Genomic DNA, 26,478 nt, shown 5'->3' on the forward strand with positions numbered 1-26,478 from the left:
TAGATCAATAAACAAATAGTACTATTGGGACCACACCTCTTGTTTTTCACTCAATTAAATGAAATGTTGATTACTACTTCGCTTCACAAAGTTTCAAAATTTACTCATTTCCCCCAGCTACAGACAACTGCCTAGGTTGCATTGTAGAAAAACACCTATTACCTGGCAGGCATCCTGGGCCTGGTTAAGGTCAAATTTGTGTTAACTATACCAGGTGACAACATAGTTGTCTATTCTACTTTTTTTAGTTATATTGGGGGCAGATGCAAGCATGCCAGCAGACAGGGTCTGGGAGCTACATGTGTATGGGCCCTGAGTAGGCAAGCAGGGCCCTAGCCTGACACGGGACATCACTGGAGTACTTGGCTTGGGAATCTGCAAATTTTCAGGAATGGCAGGGTGGACTGCTCTGGGAGGAGGGTCTAGAAATGTGTGAGAGGGAGGAATGCTGAGGGAGAACGTGAAGATGAGCAGTGACTTCTGGAGGACTTCCACCAACCAAGCTACTTCACTTGCAGGTAACAAGGGGGCTGAGAGGAGGGAAGCTGGAGGATCTCTGGGGGTTAAAGCAATACACATGCCCATGTGGAAGACCTGAGCTGGCACTGTCGGTATAAACTACTTCCTACAGGAGAACATGAAAGTCATGGCTGGGGAACCTGCATGGCAGGGCTCAACCACAGTCCCTGTCAGTGAGTGTTGCGGTGAGAGTGGATCATGTTAGGATGAGCCATGACACTAATCAGCTCACAACAGAACAGGGTCTGGAAGCAGATTCTGTAGGGCATCATGGCTTACCCCTGGGGGACTGCTATGCTAGCTGGTTTGCTCAAGGACTGGAAGTGGTGATGGCCTGCACTAGGCATGACCATGAAACTCACCAACACTCATGGGTACTGGGGATAGAAATATGCCAGGCTGGTTGAGGCTGCAAGACCCACATACAAAAGCAGGCCAGGCTGCAACATCCACCGGCAAACACAAAGGCTGAGAATAGGGGGCAGACTGTACCAGAAAAAGAGCTAGCACCCATTGGCATGCATGAGATCAGGATCTAGGAATGGGCCAGGTGAGGGAATTTGGAGAACTCCCCGTGTGGGCCATCGTTCCCAGTGGTGAACACATGATCATGACTCAGGGCTGGGTGTTGTTCAGGCCAGGAAGTGCTGCTACACTTGTCGACAGGTGTGTGGTTGGTGAGGTGGACTTTGGCGGGGGTGGACTGGGCAGGGTCAGACCCACAAACATAGCACACTTGCATGATGGGAGCCAGGATTGGGTGCAGGCCATGCCAGCTATCACACCTATTGGTTTGCATGAAAGCCAGGGATGGGAGATAACTGGACAGTGCTAGGTTTCAGCACTCACCAGCAACAGTTGGGGCAGAGTGCAGCACCTGATGGTAAAGGTCAAGATAGGAAACAGATTCTGCTGGGCTGAGTTGGAGCAACCACCAGCATATGTAAGATCTGTGGCTGGGAGCGATCCTGGTCAGGTAGCTAAGAGAACAGACATTATGGGCTGTGTTTCCCACTGGCCAGTATGAGATATGAAATGGGAGCTGGGTTGAACATGGCTGCAGTATACCTTAGCAATGATGTGCACTAGGTCTGAGGTGTGCCAAACTGAGCTAGGCTACAGTACCCACCGGTGCTGACAAGAGCAGGGTGGCTGTAGGATGGGCTAGGCTAGATCTCTGCCCTCACTGAACCATGCAAAGCTGGGTCTGGGGTTGGAATAGGCAGGGCTGGCCTGTAGCACCCAACGTTAAGAGTCAAAATGGGTGTGAGCCAGTCAGGCAAGACCATTGTTCCTACCAGGACAGGTGGCAGGCAAAGCCATGCTTAGCCAAGAACCTACCTGTGTATGTGAGATCTGTTACTGAGAGGTAACTGATACAGGAGTTTGAGGAATTCCTCTGTTAGGACACCGTCCCTGCAGGTGAGCGCAAGAACCGGTTGGGAGCAGGCCATAGCAGGCCAGGTTACAGTACCCACTGGTATACATGTGGGTCAGGCCTGGAGATGTTCCAGGCTGGGCCAGTTCACAGCATCCACTGGAAGATGTGAGAACCAGGACAGGGTGCAGGACAGGTCAAGCTGGGCCACAATCCAGGGCAAGCTGGGTCACAGTATCAGACAGTTCACATTAGGGCTAGAACTGGGGGAATGGTTGGGCTGGATTAGGTTGCAGCACCTGCCAGCATGAGCTGGAACTGGGGGCACACCATACCGGGCCAGGCTGCAGAACCCACCGGAAATGCCAAGAAGAGGAGAGCCATGCAAGACTTGGCTGTAGCATCCACTAGTACACGTAAGACCAAGGATGGAGGATAAGCCCAGTTGGGGATACAGAGGGGCTCCCCAGCTGAACTACATCTCCCATCGGTGAACGTGAGGACTGGGGCTGGAAGCAGATCAGGCTAGGCAGCGCTACAATACCCATTGGCCTTCATGTGATCTGGGTTGGGGGGAGAGTCAGGCTGGGCTAAACGACCATATCCACTGGTGCATGCGTGAGCCAGAGAAGGTGCAAGCTGCTTGGGCTTTGCTGCAGCATCTGCTAGCAGGTTCTGGGAAGGAACAAGTCATATCACAAATTATCATGTTTGCAAAGCAGTAAAGGACAGCGTTTGCACCTTTCTGAATCCAAATATTATTTAAACTGTTCATCTGCTTTACTTTTTTTTTTTTCTTTCTGCTGTCAGGAAACTGACATCACTTCTAAAATTTAAGAATAGCAATACTGACTTAGAATTTCAATGTCTGTAATTCTTGAGTTTTTTAAAATTTTTACCTGCACAGGCTTGATCTGCTTGATTTAACATCATTCTTTTACTGCTTAAAAAATTAAACTTAATACACTTTATTGAAAAAGGTAAAATAGAAAAAAGGTTGCATATGAATTAAAAATCTGAATAAAAATATTTCCATGCAAAACCACCATAAGGCAGAACCAGGATTCAAACTTAACAAAAGGACCAACAAAAGCACAAACAGGTGTACTGCGAAATAACACAACACAAGAACCAGCAAAACAAATAAAATGAAACACATAAAATACAGCAGCAAGCAATGTCATTGCTTTGAAATAAAACAAACAGCTCTGCTACAATTATTCAAATCTCTGGAAACAGATATCTCAGAAGCAAACAGTTTTGAATCCAATGCCCAGCATGATTTAAATGCAGTACATATGTGTTTCCCTAGCCAAAAGCATTGTCCATAATGTGAATGCTAAATCTTAACTCAATGAGGTCTTATTTCCTAAGCAAGAGGAAGAATATCATCAATCATAATGGGCTTTACAAAATTAGTATTAATACTACTGTACTCATTTCTTCACTGATTATAAATGGTAAAGCAAACAAAAAAGCTCCAATGAATAATTTCAGTCATATATATTATTTCACCTCAAATTTTTCTTTTGTTTTTTCTTTAATTTTATTAGTATATGATGGCAAACTTCATGTATCTCATAGGTATAATTCTAAGCACATTACCACACCTTCCTTTCTCCATCTCTATTCCCCACCCTTCCTTCCTTTTCTTTTCTTCAATTTTTGCAAAAATCTGATTTCAATCTGCTCCGAAATCACAGGCACCACTAACCATAATATTCAGCAAATAAAATGTGGACAGACCACAGATCCCCAGGAGTATAAACAAGGGCAAAAACCAACGATTAAATCACAAGCTGTCTGTTTCACCTATTCACTTTTTAAATTTCTTCATATCGGAGAAAAAACATGCTTATCCACCTGGGACTGGGATATTTCACTAAGTAAAATGGTTTCCAGTAGTATCCACTTTGTTGTGAAAGATAGGATTTCACTGCTTTTGCTGATTTACATAGTAGCAACTATGTTATCCAAGTTATTTAATCTCTTCTCTAGGAATTTCATTTTTACTCCATACTTCAAAATTTGATACTTGAAATCCACATTACATAGTATGTTTCTCTAAGATTTCCCACTTCAGAGATGATAACAAAAGGCAAACCTACAACATTACAAAATATTTTCCTAATAGAAAAAGTTCATGAAGGAAAAATAGTTGAAAAAAGACAGTACATTTTGGAATAAAAGGAACATAGTCACAAACGTTAGAAAAAACAGAGATGCATCAAACAACCCAAGAAAAAATGTTACATCATAACACATCTGCCATGTAAAACTTTCCAGACTATTTAATAGAATGTCTATGTCTACCTTATATCCAGGTCCTAACTGATGAATTGCAAATATCTGTGCTGGGTTGAGTGCTTCACTGAACACATAAACGGCACCGAGCTGACCGCAAAAGACTCTATTCGCATCAGCAGTTTCTGAAGATCCAAGAAAGCACTTGTCATAGCTCTGTGTTTAACAAATTGCAAAGAAGAATTATTAATTTGTAATGACCAAATATTTAAAAACATGTGCATTCACTGTCATGAATAACTTAAGACATAAAAAGACAACAGCCAATCCCTGCCCTCAGAAAACACAGACAAAACTAGGAGGTCAATTTTCTTTCAAAAGAAAGCTACTAAGAAAAACCAGTTCCACTGAAACATCTTTATATTACTGATGTTTGAGATCCTTTTGGCATTAAAATACAACTTTGACTCTTATAAGTTAGAACGGAGATAAGAGTGAGGTTTTACTTCCAAATATCCTTTATCTAAACTTCCACTCGGTCCTGGACTCCATTGCTAACATGCTGGTAGCTACTAACTGTGTTATTATTACAAGAAGTCATCTAAGTGACTTTTCCACTGCATTTCTCTTAAGTCATTGTTGATAATGCAGCCATTTTGATGTGTTTTGAAAACACAAGCAGGTATCACACTTCTGTTCAAAATCTTTTGAAGATTTTTATGATGGGTAGGATGGGATATCCTTGGCTCATGTCTGCACAAGAGGTCAATATAATTTGGCCCTAAATTACTCATTTTCTCACCCCTTATTATATTTCTTTCCCGTGTTCTAAAGACACTGACTGCCTTGCTATTTCCTGAACTCTGTCACGTTTCCACTGAACAGAACATAAAACCCAAATATTCAGATAACCTGCATCAGTTCTTTTAAACTAAAATCATCTCCAGTCAATCTATTTTCTCCCTTCTCTACACTAACAACTTAAATATTTCTCCCTTTCTTATGATAGCATGTATCAGCAAGCAACTAAGAACAATGACTGTGTGTAGTACTTATTCAAAGGCTTTTCTTCTATACCCAAGAAAGTATAAGACGTATTTGTAGTGGTTAAGATTCTGGAAAAAATACTGCTGTGATGTTTTGGGGCCTAAAATACTGACAACTTTGGTAAGTTTATTCTTTGTGGTAGTGGTCATTTATGATGGCAATTTTATTATACCAAATTTAAATTTTAAAACAAATACTAAAAATACACCTTTAAAAAAATACTTAGACAATTCTACGCAACTATATTATTATTTAATTAATTTATAGTAATGCATCATTCTAGACATATTAAAATGCAGATCAAAAAATTCTTTGAAACTTACATCATTTGTGTTAACATGCCAAGCCATATCACCATAGGATACCAGCTGTCCATTAACATAACACCGAATTTCACTGTTCCTCCATCGATTGTAAATATGGACAATGCTGATCATATACCACTTAAATAAAAATAATTTAAAATATCATTATGTGTTTTAGATATTAGTGTCTACACAACAGTAACATTCAGAACACTCTAATGAAATGGTTGAAGGACAATTGATATTGATTGTACACTCATTTCTTCCAGTCCTCGCCCCCTTTTCATTTTACAGATAAAAAAGAACAAACTGTAATGGAAACAGGACCAGAACTCTTTGGCCTTCATTATGATATTAATCTTCAACTGTATTACAGTACAAAATTGAGGAAGCACAGATATCCCTGTTGATTCCTACCAACATTTACATTACATTAACTGAAGCTTTACAGATGCTGAAGACCAGCCCAAAAGACCAAAGGCCTAATTCCCCCCAAATTTACAATCGGGTCAAAGCAATAATTCTGAAACAAATGTAAAAGAACAGAAAATCACAAATCATTAAATTACAGTGGGGGGAAAAAAAGGAAATAGTAGAAACTGATAAAGATGGACCTAGGATTCTACTTTCTATTGCATGAGTAAGAAAAAAACTAGAAAAACAACATTTTAACCTTTATATACTAAGATCTTGGTAGTTTCGTATCCACAAATTATTTCATGAATTTGTCATAGAAATTCTAGAATATTTTTATTTCAGGATGTATAAATATTTTGTAGGAATAAATAAATGATCCCATTTAAAATTTCCATACTACTTTTACTGGTGTCAACAACAAAGCATTTCATGTGTCAATTTTAATGAGATTTTTCAAGTTTTATAACAATCAGTGGATCCAATTTTTTGCGTTTTCACAGTTGAAATACTAAAACAGAGACCACAGAAATATTACTAAAACATAGAAAAATGCAGGTAAAATCATTTATAGGTGCTTGAACAAATTTCACTGCATTAATTAAGGAACAAAAATTTGATGTTTGCTGCCTCCCCAAAAAGTCAAAGTAAAATACACTGTTCTACAAATTACTTAAGCTTATTAACATTCTATCAACAAATCACATACATTTGAAAAATATAAAATTATAATAATTCTTACTCAATAAAATACTAAGTATTTCAAGATGCATAAAATTATGAACAGAATTTAGTAGCATTAATTTTTATGTAGAAAATAAAAATATCCACTGAAGAATGCAGGGAAGAAAAATAATAAACAACTTTGTTCCCTAAGATCAGGTCAGACAATTAAATGCCTGTCCTTTGTCAAGTTGCGTCTTTCAAGGTAAACTTTAATTTATTGCTAACTGAATTATTGGTCTCAAGATAACATATTTGCTATTCTGATTAAAATCCCAATAGAAGTACCTGACATTGTAGTGTAGTATATTAAGCAGCTATTTGCAACATCAACATCCAATATGGGAGTCCTGCTTGAATCTAGCTGTTCCACTTCAAATCTAGATCCCTGCTAATGCACCTGCAAAAGCAGCAGCAGATGGTCCACGGATTTGGGCCCCTTCCACCCATGTCAGAAAGCATACAAAGTCCCTGGCTCCTGGCTTAGGTAGGACTTTGTCCAGCCTTAGCTACTGCACCCATGGTCAGAGTGAAATAGCAACAGGTAGCAGATCTCATTCTCTCTCGCGTGCACACTTGTTTTCTCTCTCTCTCTCTCTCTCTCTCTCTCCATCTTTCAAGTACACAAATAAAATGTTTAAAAACTAAAAATAAAACCAGAAAAGGAAAACTTTTACTCATTAGATATTCAATTTTTAAATGACATATAATTATCAAAAAGACATAAAAACTGAGCTTCAAAATTCTATGAGAAAAATCTTACAGATCTTAACATGTATAAGAAATAAAATGCATGTATATTCTTAAGGGACTTTTGAAAACAGTCAATCAGACTGCCATCTAGGTAAATATTATGGAGTAAAATTCTTGGGAACTTTAAATTTTAAACAGGACAGATGACTAACACAAACAAGATGTCATGAATGAAATAGTTTTATGATAAATATTAGATGTAGAGTATGTGGCATATCTTAGTGTAAACGTTATCAATTAACTAATAATATTTATTGATTTATTAGTATTACCAGACAATGTCTCATATTGAACAAAATTACATGCTTAATCATCAGACACATAAAGACAACATATTCACCCTCAGGTATGTGACAGTAGAGAAGCAAAGATGAAAAACATAATAGTAAATATCTAAGACACAGATTTAAGAGCAAAAGAACTTAATGACTGGCACAGCAGCACAAGAGAAAAGAGAAATGGAGTAAAAAGGCTGTCAAAAGAGAATTCATTAGAACATAATATGAAATGTACAACTAAGCTTGAAAAATAAAAAGGAATTGTTGAAAATCTAAATGCGGAACAAACAGACCCTATAAGCAGAAAAATCTTATGGTACAGCAAAGAGGCTTGATGAAATACATCTCTTAATGCTCAGGTTTAATGCAGAAAACAAGACCAGAATGGAAACAGACCTATGCAACATCTTTAGGAATCTTGCCTTTGTGAGAGAACAAATCACAGAAAAATTTAAGCAGGAAATGCTTTAAAACATGTTTCAAAACAGCGTAGCTTATGCAGTTCAGGTATAAAATAATCCATTCTTAAAAAAAGAAAGAACAATGAAGAAGTAACGGAGGAGAAGAAACACAAAAAGGAAGAGGAACCGGAGGGGAAAAATTGGGGAGGAGGAAAAAGAAAGCAAAGCATTGTAGCATTGTAACTAAAGTAACAATTCAACATGAATTATTCTCTAGAAAAACAACGAAAGTAATATAAATATGACCCAGAAAAGTTTGACTTTGAAAATCCATGAATTTGTTAAAAAGTTATACTGTTTTGGAAGATATGCACAATAGATTGGGGCTGCCGACGCTGAGCCAGGCCACAGCAAACCCTAGGGTAAGATGGGACTGAGGACAGGAGGGGCAGAGTCAGGCAGAGCCAAGCTGTACCACCCACTGACAAAGCAGGCCTTGCCAGACTGGATCACGGCACCCATGAGCATGACCAAGACCTGGGGCTGGAAAAAACCTGAAAGGGGAATTTCAGGGAAACCTGAAAGAGGACTCCATTAGACCACAACCCCAACTGCTGAATATGAGCTCTGGGACTCGGGGCATATACGGTGGGGCAGGGCTGCAACATCCTTCAGCCTACACGTGAGCTGGGGTTGAAGGCAGGCAGAGCAAAACTAAATCACCGCATTCACTGGCACATTCAAGAGCCACAGTGAATGTGGGACAGCCAGGCTTTGCTGCAGCATTCATTGGCAAGGGCCAGTACTGGGTGCAAGTCATCTCAAGCTAGAAGAAGCACTTCCTGGCAAAGCACAAAATGAAGGGCTGGGAGTAGGCCTTGTAAGGGAACCATGGATACCGAATTGCTGGGCTGTGGCTCCTGCTGGTAAACATGACAGCCAAGGCTGGGCTTGACAAGGTAGTAGCACCAGTTGACATATGTGTGTATTGGGTCTGGACGTGGGTAGGGCTAAGTTAAGCTGCAGCACACATGGGTGTACAAGAGCTGGATGTGTTGCAGATTCTGCTGGATCAGACTGTTTTACCTGCCAACACACAGAGGAAAGGAAAAGCCCCTCATGGAGCTAATAGGGAGTTGCCTCATCTAGGCTGCAGTACTGGCTGGTGTGCCTGAGGTTGTGGTTTGTGGCAGGCTGGGTTAGGCTAGGATGTTGCATCCAGGCTGGGGCTAGAACTGTAGGCAACTACATTCACTGGTCTGTGCATAGGTTAATTTAACTTTCGGACTCAACCAGACCTCACACTGGCTGGCATATCCAAGAGCTTACAGGTCTGAGGTTATCCCAGGCAAGGTTTCTTGGAAGACTCCCCCACTAGATGGCTGGACTCATACTTCCACCACAGGAAAAATCACAGAATATTTGGTCTGATCTTGGAGTGTGTCTATCAGGACTGGGTCTCCTCAATGGTTGATGCCTGTGCAATGGACAGCATGCCCAGATGCATATGGGGCACCCAACAGCCAGTTCATCTAGGCCAGCAGGGGACATCAAGTGCCTTTTCAGAGGATGGAAAGCAGAAGAGGTTGGACACACTTTTTTTTTTCTGCCAAGCTTTGCAGCAAGTGTGTGAGTGTATAGATGTCCTAAGGTGGACTTTGTCAACCATTGAACCTTGGAAATATATTCTCTACCCTGGAGCAATGAAATCTCCATCTCACAACTATCAAACTGAAGCACATCCTAGGAAAATTCTTACCCCAGACTGGGGTCTCTAAGATAGACACGACCATCTCCCATCCCCAGGTGTGGCTGTAGTTTGGTGGCATGGAGAAGCTCCTGCCATTGCCAGCCCACTCACAGAGGAGAAAAGCAACAAATTGGAAACATTTCGTTCCACTCTTTTTGCTCCCCACCCCACTCTGGCCTACATGGGCACACATCCTTCTCAACTACATAAACAACACTGAAATAAAATATCATAAATTTATTTGAGAAAAATATATAAAATATTATAAAAAATAATGTGAAAATTTTATTATATATACAAAACTCATCTGTAAATTACTAAATACAATTTTAGTTCGCAACAATGATATATATCAAGGGTAAAGGACCCACTGAAGATGTGAAAGAATATACCACTTCTCAGCATTTTTTTAAAAGATTTATTTTATTTTTATTGGAAAGTCAAATATACAGAGAGGAGGAGACACAGAGGGGAAGATCTTCCATGCTTTGATTCAGTCTCCAAGCAACCCAATGGCTGAAGCTGAGCCAATCCAAAGCTAGAAGCCCAGAGCCTCTTCCGGGTTTACCACACAGGTGCAGGATCCCAAAGCTCTGAACCATCCTCAACTGCTTTCCCAGGCCACAAGCAAGAAGCTGGATGGGAAGTGGAGCTGCCAGGATATGAATTGGCACCCAAATGGGATCCTGGTATATGCAAGGCGAGGACTTTAGCCTCTAGGGTACCTTGCTGGGCCCCAAGTCTAAATTTTAAATATAAAACTAAAGTTACAGGAAACACTGGAAGACACCTTAATAAACTTGGCAAAGCCGTCATAGACAATATACCACATGCATGTGGAAGGAGAAACAAAAAGATCATTGTTTTGTTTCTTCAAATTTAAATGGATCTACTGTGCAAAAGATGCAGTGAAGCACGTGAGAGTATTATTCCAAGTGAATGGACAGGGTTAAATATATATACATATATACGTATCCTTATCTGTACCTGAAGATTTTCACATATTTTCAGTGTACAATTAACTGAAATTGTGAAAATAAAATCTTAGATAAGGGAGAGTTGTTATTCCCAGAAAGTTAAACTGAAAGAAAAAATATGTGTATGAACCAATTATTATCATTTAAAAATATAATTAACTAAAATAACACAAAAGTTCTGGATCTTTATTTCCAGATTTCTTTTTCCCATCCAGCTCCCTGCTTGTGGCCTGTCACTTATTTCTGTTTTCAGTATAGTCGGCTACTTTTCTGTTTTCTTGCATTTGCCCATTGTAGCACATCTAGGTTTTATTGTTAATTCTCCTTTTGTTTAACAGACTGAGGTTGGCCTTGGGATTGATCATCATGATGTGTTTTGTATTTGAATGGCACTAGTTTGCATAAGCCTCTTCCAGGTCTATCATGAGGGTGCAGGGTCCCAAGGCTTTGGGCCATCCTGTCCTCAACAGCTTTCACAGGCCACAAGTAGGGAGCTGGATGAGAGGCAGGGCACTGGGATTAGAACCAGTTTCTATATGGGATCCTGGACTTGCAAGGGGAGGACTTTAGCCACTGGGCTATTGTGTCAGGCCCTCAATTCTCAGCATTCTAAACACTCATGTTTTCCATTATATCTGTATAAAAAACTTTCACAAAAAGCATTAACTTTGTCTCAATATTCATGGGTAATACTCTAATTTTCCATATAGAGAAAGAGAGCAAAAATAACCAAAAAGCACTTTTATTCATTTACCCACTATATCTTATTGTAACTCTATCAGCTTCATTGTTCTCTGTGAGAACACTGAGGGAAATAAAAAATAAATCCAACATAGATCTTTACATCAACATTTATCAAATAACACACTTAATACATGAGTAAATAAAGGCTTACGAGGAGTAACTATGACTAGAAATTCAGGAATAAAATGTTGTGAGAAACACTAACTGGAAGCAACATAAATCAAGCACAGTGCCTTAGAAACGTTACAGGAAACAGAACAGAGCAGTGGGAGAGAGATGAAGGCCTAGCTGTGAAACAGTGCATGTACGAACGGTGTGCATGACAGACACTGAAAGGAAAAGATTTTATAAACTGTGGCAAATCAAAATCATGGATAATGAGGTTAAAAATCTGAATTTATTCCATAGTTTATGGAATGCAAAAAATGAGCTGGAGTGCTCTTATAAAATGATCAGGAAGGCAAACTGGGAATTAGTATAAAGTACATAAAAGTAATTTGGAAGAACAAGAAACAAGTGATCTGAGATGAGGAGAAGGCAACGTAAAGAATTTCTGAAGTAAAAACTTTAAAAAGCATGTTTTATTTAAATAAGTTTATTTCTCCATTGATTAGAAATACATTTGGTTTTGCTTAAGATTCAGATTCACAATGAGCAGCTCTAAAAAAATAAAGGAGCAGTTTGGCTTCCAGATGGAAGAGGAAGCAACACTTGGACCTGGTTCTTGTACAAAAAAACATCGCTGGGACGCCAGCCAAGGCCCACCACTGAAGCCGCAACTGGCCAGTGGCTAAGGGGCAAAGAGCATTGTCCAAGCCAACTGTTGGGGGTCTTGTGGCCACAAGGGCATCCCTACAACAGAACCACCTTGATGGCAGCAAAGGTGTGGAGCGGAGGGCTGGTGAGAGCTTGGCAGCTGCACCCTGGTATGTGGCTCTGAGGCTAATGGTCTGGGTGGGTGCAGATGGGAGTGAGGTAAAGGCCTGGCCCATGTCTGCTACCTGGGGAGGTTGTGGGGTGTGTCCATGTGCAGCAGCTACAGCAACTGGAGTTTGGGTGGAGGTGCCTGGGGGTGCTGGCCCTTCTGCATGGGCCTCCATGCAGCACATTCTAGGGCAGCAAGCTGGAGAGAGAGCCACTTCCTCCCACAGCCAGAGCCCTGGCCACTAGTCATATATATATAAAAACTAAAAAGGGTTAAAGAAACAAATGCACTCAAATCCCAACTATTATGAAGATAGTTAATTTCTTGTCAAAGCTGAGAACTGAGGACTTAAGAAAATAGATAGCTGTAGAACCAAAAATGGTAAATTCAATGCCACATATTCTAAAGGCCAGGGGCCACTAAGACTTCAAGACACTTGGGAGCAAAACTCAGAACAAAGTTGAGAACCCTGAAAACAGGAGTAGAAGCTGAGGACTAACGTGAGCTGGATACAATTCTTCAGTGTAACAATGTCAAGAATTAAGTGGCAAAGATGCTTAACCCACCACCTGCAATGCCAGCATCCCAAATGAGCACTGTCAAGAGTCGTCATTACTTCATTTCCAATCCAGTTTGCCGCTAACGTACCAGGAAAAACAAACTAAGCTGGTCCAATACTTGGGCTCCTGTCATCCCCATGGGGAACCACAACAGAGCTCGTGGCTTCAGCCTGTACCAGCCTCAGCTGTTAAAACAATTTGTGACAGCAGATCTTTGTCTCTCCCTCTGTGCAACTCATTATTTCAAATATATAAACAAACCTTAAAAAAAGGAAAGCAGAGATATTTTCTATTTCATTCACTGTCAAATCCTAAGTATCTGGACCAGCGACTGGTACTCAATAAACATTCAATCACTATATTTGAAGATGCCAAGAGATATTCAAAGCATGGAAAGAGACACACAAGAGGTCCTAAGACTGCTCTTCTGGAGGCCAAAATTCAAAAAAAGCAATAAGAAGAAAATTCAGAAAAGGATACATTAACAATCTTAGCAAAATTAGCAAAACACAGTATTGCAGAATTCATTACATGTAAATTTTACAGTAGTCATTTCAAAGAGAAATATTTACTTTTCCCTACCTTGCGTGGCTGAAAATCATATTTCACACAGTGCTGAAAACCTTTTCCTTTGGACTTCAATGATGTGCTAGTTGTTTATGGGGTAATTACTTCCGTTGGCTGTTGTTTCAATATCAGGGGACGTGGTAGTTATTTAGGTTTTTTTTTGTTTTTTGTTGGTTTTTTTTGGGTTTGGGTAGAGATTATTTTTTTTTATGTGATGTATTGTTGTGTTTTTATTTGCAGGTGGGTGGGGGGGGTTGGCGATTGGGGGGGTTTGTATGTAATCTTATTTTGAGTTTTGAGTTTTGTAGGCGGGTTGTTTAATTTTGATGGTGGTTGGTTTTTCGGGTTTGGTTTTTTTTTATAGGATGTTGGAGGTATAGTGAAGGTTGGGGTTTGGGATATTGGGTATTTTTGTTGGGTAGTTTGTGTATTTTTTGACGTAACTTTGACTGTTGGTGTCGACAATTGTAGGTCCTCCGGTTAAATATGATTTCTCTCTTATCTGATTTTAATGGTAACTGCGAGGGTGGGATCGAGAGGGTTTAGGGAGTGTGAAGGGGGGTTTTTGGGGAGGTATTTTGTTAGTAGGATTGGGGTTCTTTTTGATTGGTTGTGTTTATTTGGGGGGTGTAACATATTGTTGGAGGGGGATTGGGTTTTTGTTTGTGGAGGAGAAAACCGTGATGGCGTGTGGTAATTCGGTTAGTGATCTTGGTTGGATAGGTATTGGGTGATGTTTTTGCTGGGGGGGGGGTTGGAGGGTTATTTTGGTTGGCTTGATACTGAAATATAAATTTGTGATTTGCCAAAATGTCCATTTTGAAGTCCAACTCAGTTTATGTTTGAATTTTCAAATAATTTTCTAAAATACTCTCTCATTTCTAAACAACTTATGACAGAATCTGGAAGGTAATAATTTATCAAGTGCTTCAACTCCAAATTTCTGATCAAGTCCTTTTACAAAACACTTTATTCTATCATTACATTCTAGTCAGTAAACAATGCCCATTTTACAATCTAAGATGCAAAAGCAACATGATGATAATCATGTGACACTCAATCTTATTGTACAGCATTGTATGTATTAAATGAATATGTGTAAAGTATTTCCAGTGTAAACCATACATTAAAGCAATCAATGAATGTGTAATATTTTTGATCATGTGTTGCTGGTACACTAATATTACAAAGATCACAACCTTTACCAAGCGAACAATCGTTATGTTGAATAGCCCATTGTGCTAGCCTAACAAAGTTAATCTGACTATATTTTCTCACAAGCTTATTACCAGTTTTTAAAGATTTCCACATCTTTATTTCAAAGACAGATTTACAGAGAAAGAAAAAGACACACAGAGAAATCTCTGATCCGCTACTTCACTCTTCAAATGTCTTTAGTGGTCAGAGGTAGGCTATCCCAAAGCCAGAAGCCTGGAGTTTCTGGGTCTCCCATGTTTTATAGCAGCCCAAGGGCTCAAGCCAACTTTCGCTGCATTCCCAGACGCATTAGCACAAAGCTGCTTTCAAAGTGGAGCAGTCAGCAGTCAAACCAGTACCCATGTCGGATGCTAGCACTGCTTAGCCTTCTGTCCTATGGCACTAGCCTCACTGATTACTATTTTTAAAAGTATGTAAGTGCCTGTTGTGCTCATAAAACTGAAGTAGACTGAAAAGACAAACTGAAAAAAATTTAAAAAGAATTTGGAAATTTTTTTCCCTGCTCTGGCAACAGGTATCATAAGCACTTTGTAACTGATCAACATTGAAGAAAACTGGACAGAGAAAGTCTTTTAAACCATAACTGGAGGGGCCCAATGGGGTAGCCTTTTGGCTAAAGTCCTCACCTTGCATCCACCGGAATTCCATATGGGTGCTGGTTTCTGTCCTGGCTGCTCCACTTCCCTTCTAACTCCCTGCTTGTGGTCTAGGAAAACAGTCAAGGACAGCCCAAGGGATTGGGACCCTGCACCTGCAAGGGAGACCCAGAAGAAGTGCCTGCTTCCTAGCTCCTGGTTTCATTCAGATGGGCTCAGTTCCAGCCACTGTGGTCACTGTTGGAGTGAGCCAGCAGATAGAAGCTCTTTCTCTTCTGTCTCTCCTTTTGTCTGACTTTCCAAAAAATAAATAAACAAATCATAAAAATATAATGAAGTAGCATGAACTCAACAGCAAAATAAAAAAATTTCCTTAGATAGATATCTTTATAATCTTAATATGTGCATGTGTCTATACGTTTGCATACTCTCTAATACGTCATGTTGACATACATTTATAAAATGAAGTACTTAAAGACAAAGTCCTACTACAAAACATATTACTGTCTCACCCACTACCCCGATCCTTGACCCTTCCTAACCTGTTCAACTATGTAAGCATCATCACTAACATTTTTTTTAAATTAGAAATACATATTACTTACCAATAAAGATAAGGTTTATCCTTATCAACATTAATGTTATTTAATGGATCCATACGAAACCAAGTATTTAGGGTGAAGCCATTCTGATAAGGCCACTTTGCAATAGGAGGCAATGCAATTGCCTAAAACGCAAAGAAAAAAAATACACAAGTATCAGTTGAAGAAAATAATTAATTAAGGTTAAATAAGACTTTTACAGTTAAAACGTGATAAAGGAATAACTATCAAAGTTCATGAGCAAATACCAAAAATAAAAACTATTATCTCATTAAAGTACAGAAACATTGTTTTCAAATATTGGATAAAGTAAGTTTCTACTCTAGATTATGTAGTAGATTTCAAAATGTACTCCAAAAATTTCCCCTCCAATTTTTCCAATATCTGAGGGTTCTTAAAAAGAAGCTCATGGAAAAATCTGTATTAAACAAAAAAAGTGGACAGATTCTAAAATATTTTCAAACCAAAGCAAACATCTTTAGTTCCGTTTTCCCTTTTGAAAGAACCTCTTGAAATCCCTTTCTACAGTCCTTTATACACATGCCTCATAATTTGCACTTTATGATTTATATCTTACTTGATTAAGGAAGTATGACTCTCTAGTACCAAAACTGACTGTGCTGCAGGATGGGATGGGATCATCAATGACTGTGCTGCAGGATGGGAGTGGAGTCATCAATGACTGTGCTGCAGGATGGGAGTGGGATCATCAGTGACTGTGCTGCAGGATGGGAGTGGGATCATCAATGACTCAATGCAAGGGTCAGTAGTAATGCTCACCAGGCTCACACTGCTGAATAAATCACAAGGCTTAAGGTTCAGACACTGAACTGCTGATGTTTAATGATCAAAAAGGATTAAGATCTACTCCCAGATTAGCAAAGGAATAATTAAGACTCAGTAGGTAAAAGTAGTCAAAAAAAAGCTAGCCATTTTAAGAAATAAATGAGAAGAAATACATGTGAATGTATTTATTTTACTAGATCAATCCCTTCATGCATTATTATCTGACAGCTGACCTGCTCTTCTACACTTGATCTTAGCCAAAAGGCTGAGAAGCAATGATGATCTGCTCTTTTAAAACACATCCTATTTACAATGACAATCCTCAAACACAGCAAATAAGTTATATATCAATGATCATCTGCATAAACTTTCAATTTCCAAAAGTAATATAAGAATTTCAATTCACATTATTATTCTAATATCCCATACATTTTTTTCAATCACTTATGTTCCGAAATATGTCAGCTGTTCTATTCATCGACAACCACTTCTTTAGACTTGATGTTGTTTCTATCAAAAGCGCATTCTTCTTCCCCAAACATCGCAACTATCTCTCTATTCAGACTAACATGCCCTTCAACTGTGAAGTTTCTCTAGATGTCAAAACATTCTAGCTTTTATTTTGTTTTCTTTTAGTTTCATTATCTACATATACAATATCACTTGTAATTTTTATTGTAATAAGCTGGTTTTGCATCTATCTGCCCTTTATATTTTCTCAAAGTAAAGTATATGATCTACAAAAAGGATTCAAAATATGACAAGAGGGAAATTTTTCCATGCATACTTAAAGACTAATTTTCCATGACCCTTTTAAAGACGTGTTGTATACTTCAGTATTATATCCTAATATACAGAAAATAATTAAAATGTGGGCAAATAATCTCAAAGTAGTCAATGTTTTTAAAGATGTCTATCTTAAAAATACACACATAAACACATATACAATTAGGACATACAACAGAAAAATATTACAGAAGAAGAGTTAAATTATAAATAAATGCAAATTTCCCACATAATGACCTTTCATACATAAATATTCAAAATGTTTTACTGCAATATGATGCAAATTTTCTTGATTTTTTTTTAAATGAGGCTTATTTTTATCTCACTATTTTGTTTTGTAGTAAATTCAACTTATGGTTTTGTTTACTGGTAACATGTTTAGTTTTCTTGCATTGTATATAAATGTTAGTTTCTATAAGCCAGATTGCACATGCTGGAAATTGAGTCAGAGTATTAAAAAAACGGACATATTAACTGAAGATATCAAACAGTAAGTTACTCTATCAAAATATATAAATGATATTATATCAATTCAGTGTATATTACATATTATAATAGATATGTTAATTTCTTCATGCCTGTAAACACACTGAGACTGGATAAGACTCCTAGTTCTCACACCTTTGACAAGAACATAATAAATGGTACTTTCATATCAGCAAAAATAGCTTATTGCAGTACCATCGCTCAAGTAATTAAAAATAGTCCTCTTTTCTTATTTATTGCATATATGTATGCAATACTCTATCTGTAAAAAATCACCTTGGTACTTTCCACATCATTTCTATCACAATCCATTCCACTAAATACTAAATTAAACTGCAAAAACTATACCAAACTAACAGAAGAAGACAAATTTTAGAAACTCTTTCCTCCATGATATACATTAAAAAAACTAGCAAAACAAACAAAACTAAATAAAGGGAGAAATACTGTGTTCTGAATATAGAAGATTCAAAAACTCCAACATAACCTATCTATTTCTACATACTGTTTCATATATCCAATGTATTATAATAAAACTCATGGCAGGATAAAATCTGAGAAGTTTACTCAACAACATAATAGCAATGTGAACAACTGAAAACAACAAAGCTATTAATTATAAATTTAAAAATGGAGTATTTATACCTGATTTCATGAACTGTTAACTATCTACTTCCAGTACTAAATATTATATGATACTGACAAAAATATAGAAATATACAGAGCTCACAAACAAATCCACACAATTTGTACAATATATTTTCAAGGAAACTGTCAAATAACCCAAAGCCTAAAGGACTCTGCTACTTCAACAAATGGTTATGTAACCAATTAATTCTCAAACGAAATTGGATCTCCAGGAAAAAAAATAACTGAAAGTAAAGGGATCATAGGCCTACATATAGGATCTAAAATACACAACTTCTAGAAGAAAAATCAAAGAAAAAAATATGAGCACAGTTTACAATAATCTTAGAATTTAAAAGCACCAAGTAACCAGAATTAATTAAAATTAAACCATTATAGCTAAAAATAAGAAGTATTGGTAAGAAAATGAAAGCAATCCTTAGAGTGGAAGAAAATATTTGATATTGTATATCTAACAGATCAACTTATATTGAATTATATTGATTATTTGAATAATAATAGAAATAACCAATTTTTTTTAACGAGTAGAGGATTTCAACACAAAACTTACAGAAAAAGTCATTAAGAATGGGCAATAAACACATGAAAAATGTGAAAGATAAAAAATCATGGGAGAAATACAAAATTAAAACTAAAGAGGCATTATTACATAACCATTTTAATTAATAAAATTAAAAAGAATAAAAATGTCCAGGATGCAGATCAACTGGGACCTTAATACACTGCTTATGGGAACATAAAATTTCCTCTCTGCCACTTTTCACGAAGGTAAACACACACTAAAACTCAACAAATGCATCGAGTATTTCATTAGGAGACAACAAAACAATCTATGCTCAAATGCTCATTTCATTTATATTTATGATAACTAAAAATTAGAATCCAAAATTCCCAATAACTATTAGATGAATAAATAATGATACATCATAATACTCCTCAAAATAAAAAGAGAATAAACTACTAATGAAACCAACACAATCACAAAAGCATTCAGTGAAAGACTACCAAAAAAAGACTAGATAGTGTTTGCTTTTATTTAAATTGCAATGCAGAAAAGAAAAAAACAAACACTAAAATAAATAACTTAGAGATGGAAATAGGGGGTAGTTTTGGGATTAGGAACCCTTTTCAAATAGGCATAAGTTATTCTAAGAAAGTAATGGGAATTTTCTAATCTGAATTAATGCCATGGTTACACTATTAATCAAAAATCATCAAATTGCACTTATTAAATTCAAAGGCTTTATCATATGCAAATAGACTTAACATAAATGCTTGAAAATTTAATATATGTACTTAAAACTTACCGCAGCACTACAACCAGGGAAATTGAAAAAAGTATCAGGACCATGTCTTTGTGGCATCTGATTAAGAACTGACAGTAATTTTACTGCATGTCTTGGCTGAGGAAACAATAAAAGAAAAACAAAATCAAAGCACAAATTTAACAATAACAATCAATATACCAGTTTAACCTCTGGACAGTTTTCTAACTAAAGAAACATTTTGTCTTAAATAATTTACTAAACTATTAAAGAGGAAAACAATTTCCATTACAATTCAAATAAACAGCTCTCTAGAGACAAACCGTCAGCCAGTAAGTACTAATGGACTGCTAAGGAACGCTGCTCCCTCTGACCACAGCTTACCCAGATTCCACTTTCTCCTCGAAGCATGCTGAACAGAAGCTTCAATTCCTTGACAGTGATGCTGTAGCTGGCAAGAACCCCCAACATATCAACTAGAAGATCTTCAAAGGAAAATAAAGTTATTCTGAACTCTAGTCATGAGCTGACATCTGTCAAGGTAACACACTTTTTGAAAAAGAAAATGTTATTAACTGTCATTTATATATGCATCTATATTAATACGACTAAAGTTTCTACTGAATAGACATATTAACACTTCACTCATTAGATAATCAAAGTTGTTTGAAATATTGGATTTTCTTCCTTGGATCTATCACTCAATTAAGCTTTCTTGGCAGATTCCTAATAGAGATTTCATATATTTCCAGAATACATACACAAACATACTCATACATTATTGCACACAGAGAAAATATATGGGTCCAAAGAGTTAAAACTGCAAACTGGTTATTTTCAAATGATAACGTGCAGGTTGAGCATATTTGCTTTCACAACTACCTATTCACAAAACAATATCTTATAGATATTCCTTTCCTCATTAACAACAGTTTAAAATATTATATTATTCAAAGTTGTTTCCATGGTTCAACTTCAAACTTCCTTGTAAGAAGCCTGATTAATAGATATAATTATTATTTCCTATTCACTCAGTAAATTGTAATCTATACATCTTGGCAACAATGCCCATGAGAATATATTCAGCAACTTAAGGAGTCAGGATTCAAACTCAGTCTTACTTACTAGTTTATAAATGGAAGTATACATTTAGTGCAATATTAATGATATCTTTATGCCAATGTTAGTGTTTACATGCATACAAAGATATACCAGTTAAACAAATAATTAGAAAAATTACACATTTAATTTCTCGTCTATAACTATTCTATCTTTCGTGATTCATACATACAAATTTTGCAAGTAATTAAATGAAACAGTTACTTCATATTCTTAATTACTAAAGTACTAATAAAGATGCTACATAAATTCAAAATCAACATACAAATGTAGCATCAAGTTTCCTCATTAATCAAGCAAAAAACTAAATTTTAAAACTTAAGTTATTGGTAAAAATAATACCCATTATCATGGATTGGTATCTTATATTTGAGGCACCTGAAAATGCTCATTTTAAGCATTTTAAAATATAAATTGAATTTTATTATTCATTTCAGTAAATAATTACCTGAGTCTTACCTAACCTCACAGTCAGGAAGCAATCTTAAGTAAAACGATTCAACATTTTGAGGGAGAAACTTTTTAAACAAAAGTTTCATCATTTAGGTAATAAAGTATATGAAGATATCAGTACATTATGTTAGCTGGCCTATTTCTAGGAAACAATTCCTGATAAAAATCAAGCATCTTAAAAATTCAAGCTAATAGGGCCCGGCGCAGTGGTCTAGCGACTAAAGTCCTCGCCTCACATGCGCCAGGATCCCATATGGGCACCAGTTCTAATCCTGGTGGCCCCACTTTCCATCCAGCTTCCTGCTTGTGGCCTGGAAAAGCAGTCAAGGACAGCCCAAGGCCTTAGGACCCAGCACCTGTGTGGGAGACCTGGAAGAGCTCCTGGCTCCTGGGTCTGCGCAGTACCAGCCATGCAGTCACTTGGGGAGTGAATCATCAGACAGATGATCTTTCTCTCTGTCTCTCCTTCTCTTTGTATATCTGACTTTTCCATAAAAATAAATAAGTCTTTTTTAAAAAACCAAGCTAATAACAAATAGTTAGCTGCAATGGCAATCTACACAGATGACTTCTAAAAGGTTTACACATAAACGTTGTTTTAATTAAATTTCTACTTGTAAACTTTTACCTTATGTCCTACGTATGTCACAAAAATAATCTATTACATTTGCATTTAATAGCAAAAATTTTCAAACATCATGTATCATATACAGAAAATCAAACAGCCTGTATCTGACTTATAACAAGACCATTTTTCAAGACAATAAGATTTCTCAAAGGGAAAAAATACTATGAAATTCTTTATAAATGTTTAAACCAACATTTAGTACTACATTTACATTATCAAATGAAAAGAATATCTTCCAACTCAAAATACCGCAACAAAATCAAGAGGTCAAAAGCAATGTTTTAGTGGCTACTAAGTTTCCTTAATAAAATACTTAAATTTTAATTCTCTATTAGAAAGAAATTTTTGCTTTTCTTGTACGATTCCATAGTCAAGTTCTTAGGGGAGGAAATGCTTAAGATAACAATAAATAAAAATGTTGTGTTGCTATTATTACTGAGGATAAAGAATAACAAAAATAAGGAGCTTAATGTGATAATTTCAAAATAAGAATTTCAGTGGACTACCATCCTGTCACTCTATGTCCCAAAGAACATAAACTGCATATATGTGTACTAATGTGTATGTGATTTCAAATCACTCTCAGACTGTACTCTGCAAAGCAGCAGCCACTTTATTAAAAACAAATGATCAATCAAGCCTTACTTTCAGATAAGGATTGAAAAATCACAGGATGGTCAATACAGTATGTACTCATAAACTTCTATGAAAGCAAATTCCTGCTCAAGAACCCATGACTTTACACTAGTATGGTTTCACTTAAAAGATATTTTCTAAATTAAGTCTGGATCTCATTTTTTAACAAATTATTATCTTCCAATACAAAAATCAGTAAATTGATCAATATACATTACCCCAGAAAGCAATTAGAAATGATTGTAACATATTCTCTAAGAGAACAAATTTGTTAAAAATACTACTTAACAGAGCATTCTTGTTTAGCGAAACTGTTCATTTCATTCTGTCTTGTTTAATGCTTTATTTCATAAATTTTGGTTACTTAAATGTATGTCAAAATGTTAAAAAGAATTATCTTGTATCTGAACTACTTTTAAGGACAAGATATGATATTGTAAAAATTGTATTAGCATGTTTCAATTTATGCATGATTTTTTGTCAGAACACATATGACACTGAGAATTCAAGGCCTACAAAAATCAAGTTTTCAAACTCTAAACTTATTTTCAAGAAATTATAATGGGTGAACTATGTTATTACCAGTCAAGACATACTTAGTGAAGTATATCTAACCACAGGGGAGAATACATTTCCAAAGAGGAATCACAGATTTCAAAGATTTTTTTTAAATAACCTCTAACAAGCACAAAAAATTTTTACATTGAAATATTGTGCACATTTTGCCTTTTGTTCTTATATTTATTTTCCTCTCAATTTATCAAAGTAAAATGAATACATCCAAAAGATGTACTTTGCCAATCCTAAGATTCTGAGTATCTCCTGTCACAGTCAGTTGTATGTATGGAAGGTGAAGCACACAAGAGTGTGACAATTTTGAAAAGGGATCATTTTACCCAAGTGTAATATGTATGGTGTTATTTTAGTTACACAGAGATTTAGTTGCATATTACATAAAAACATACTTTTTATTTTTCTGATTTCATAGTACTATCTGCAAAACTAATACGTATTTTCAAAATTTTAGAGAAGCAAAAATGCTAATTATGTTCAACTAATACAAGAAGTATTTGTCTTCTCCCATACTTTGGGTTTTCCACTAATAAAAAGGCAAATTTTTCCATACATTTCTATTTGTCTATTTTAAATAATAATAGTTATAACAAGTATATTTCCTATGAAGATCATCAAGAAACGTACATGAGATTTTGAAACATTTAAATCACACTTTTCAGTCAGAAAACCTCATACCTGCTATCATGTCATCTACAGCACTCATTTTCAGCAATACTTGTTCAATTAGCCCGACTTCTGTGCTAGTCTGTAAATTTCGAACACTTTTTCGTAGAATGGCTGTAAACATGCTCCATATTTCTGCTTGACATGTTACATCACAGTGCTCCAAAAGTTCTGTCATGCATGTTATACTTTCAGCATCCTGGATAATAAAATTCATCTCCAAGTCAAATTCTCCACCAACCAGCTAAAAGTAAACAGAAAAAACAAACATTAACTAGTGAGGATACTAGAAGCTATTTATAGCAATAAGATAACAAAAACTAGACTAACAAGCAAGCATAATAACTATGTCACTTAACAATGGCAAGTTTTTGGTGTCAAATGAACTTTGATCCAAGGTTTAAAAGCTACAGACTTTAAGAGTTGAAACAAGCAAATAAAATCTGATTTTTATCAAGACTGAAAAGGACAATTTGAATACTTGTAAAAGAGAAAAAATACAATATATTATCACTGGATAGGATTCAGCACAAATAACTTTCCATCCCCCAGGAAAAGATCTGATTTATAAAAGTAATAATAACAAAATATAGTTAAATTAAAATATATTATAAGGCATGAAATTCATTTTATTATTACTTAAAACTAAACTTAAAAATCTATATCATAAAAGTTTTACAGGATCTTATCTATGTCATATAACATTTACATCTATAAAATGAATGGTATGTTAAAATTCATCAAATCACCCTTAATTATTATATTATTAAATCATATTTTGTAAATAACACTAGCAAACTAGGTATCCCTTCATTCTAAACAACAGACAGACACATTTAGGAATAAATTCACCCTACACAAATCAATTCTTTTGTTCATTCAAGAGGTTATTGATTAACATCTAGCATTTACTATGCTAGTAACTAGAACATATCCATGATCAAGGAAAAAACTACATTAATAGTACTAAGTTGTAGGAATAATATCTTTGCAATTTTTTCACAAACTTTTATATGCTGTTTATGATGTTGCTGTAGCACAATCAAGATTCAGCTTTAGAGACAACTAGCCTTTCCATTAAATTCTTACATTTAATTGACCTAGTCTTTGGGTGAAGGGCCACTTTCATTTGTATGTGTGAAACATTCTCAACTCCCTCTACTATTTCTGGTTTACTAATATAAATACGTACAACAGTGGTTAAGATTGACTCTGAATTCCAACATGCTGGATTCATATTCTAGCTGTCCTACTCAGCTATGCGAATTTAATTAAAGTACTTCACCAAGCCTCAGTTATAAAAGAGAATACAACTTCCTGTCTAATTAAGTATTATTAAGAATTAAATGAAATACTATTTTGTAAGTAGTTAAGCACAACAGCCATTATTCATACAGTTACCAGTTAGGACTAGCTAATATCAGTTCTCCTAAAAACTTCCACTCCCAGCTTTAACAGAATGCCAGCAGTTGACTTGATGCCTGTTGAATATCATAAATTCAGCCAGCTTAAGCCATGTTTCCAACTAATTTATCGTGAATAATGTACTGTTACCAGGTATACAGAGTACTGATCTCATCATTGCACATTGCATACATGGACTGAAATTACACACTAATAAAGCACAAAAGTGAAAAAATATGATAACTACACAAAATGGCAACAGAAACAGATATTAAAAGAACAAAGGCATACTAAAATGTGAGCACATTTCACATTAACGTCCTAACCCAACTGTCAATGCTTTAACAGTGTCTGGTATAAACAAATACTACTCTGATGTCTAACAGAGATGAACTCATGGAAATAAGACCAAACAAACTGAAAAAAAAAAAAAGTCTGCCCAAAAAAGAAACAATATATGTATTTTTAACAATCATGTTCTGTTATTTGAATCTGTTACTTCAATCTTTCACAGTCAGCAATACAATACCCTCTCTATATTTCATGGCTTAGAAAATAGTACAATTGGGGCTAGTGTTGTGGCATAGCACATCAAGCCACCTCCCGTGACAATGACATCCAGCCCATACTTGCTCCAGTTGAGATTCAGCGGCTCTACTTCCCGTTCAGCTCCCTGCCAATGTGTCTGGGAAGGCAACAGATTTAGCCAAATGCTTTGCTCCCTGCAACCATGTGGGAAAAGGAGCTCCAGATTTGTCTTCCACCTGGCACAGCCCAGCTCTACAGTCATTTGGAAAGTTAACAGAGGGAAGATTAATCCATTCTCCCTTTCTCTCTCCTTTCCTCCTTCTCTCTCCTTCCCTTCTCATTGCAACTTTGTCTTTAAAACAAATTTAAAAAATGTATTTTAAAAACAAGAAAAAAGTGTAAAATTAAGTCTCACTAGCAGAAAACAGTGAGAATACTTACTGCAGATACTGTTAATGGATCTACATTTTCTATGAAAGTTTGGTCTTATTGATCTTTA

General features: G+C 36.3%; 2 protein-coding genes across 2 annotated transcripts in view; both read right to left on the bottom strand.

The window, feature by feature from the left end:
- NBEA (neurobeachin) overlaps positions 1-19,908 on the bottom strand; it is a 483,658-nt gene extending 463,750 nt beyond the window's left edge. Inside the window, exons 1-4 of the mRNA XM_040991525.1 lie at positions 19,904-19,908; positions 13,601-13,667; positions 5,512-5,631; positions 4,211-4,357 (exon numbers count right to left, since the gene is read on the bottom strand). Of these exons, the coding sequence (XP_040847459.1) occupies positions 4,211-4,357; positions 5,512-5,625 (261 nt within the window). The 5' untranslated portion in view covers positions 5,626-5,631; positions 13,601-13,667; positions 19,904-19,908. The remainder of the gene's footprint in view (positions 1-4,210; positions 4,358-5,511; positions 5,632-13,600; positions 13,668-19,903) is intronic.
- The window catches only part of LOC121163554 (neurobeachin-like), a 66,270-nt gene continuing 54,982 nt past the window's right edge, over positions 15,191-26,478 (bottom strand). Inside the window, exons 2-6 of the mRNA XM_040991089.1 lie at positions 24,060-24,291; positions 20,357-20,457; positions 20,015-20,110; positions 16,005-16,126; positions 15,191-15,251 (exon numbers count right to left, since the gene is read on the bottom strand). Of these exons, the coding sequence (XP_040847023.1) occupies positions 15,191-15,251; positions 16,005-16,126; positions 20,015-20,110; positions 20,357-20,457; positions 24,060-24,291 (612 nt within the window). The remainder of the gene's footprint in view (positions 15,252-16,004; positions 16,127-20,014; positions 20,111-20,356; positions 20,458-24,059; positions 24,292-26,478) is intronic.

This window comes from Ochotona curzoniae, unplaced genomic scaffold, assembly GCF_017591425.1.
Source record: "Ochotona curzoniae isolate NIBS_2020 unplaced genomic scaffold, NIBS_Ocur_1.0 contig_64, whole genome shotgun sequence".
Lineage (NCBI taxonomy): Eukaryota > Metazoa > Chordata > Mammalia > Lagomorpha > Ochotonidae > Ochotona > Ochotona curzoniae.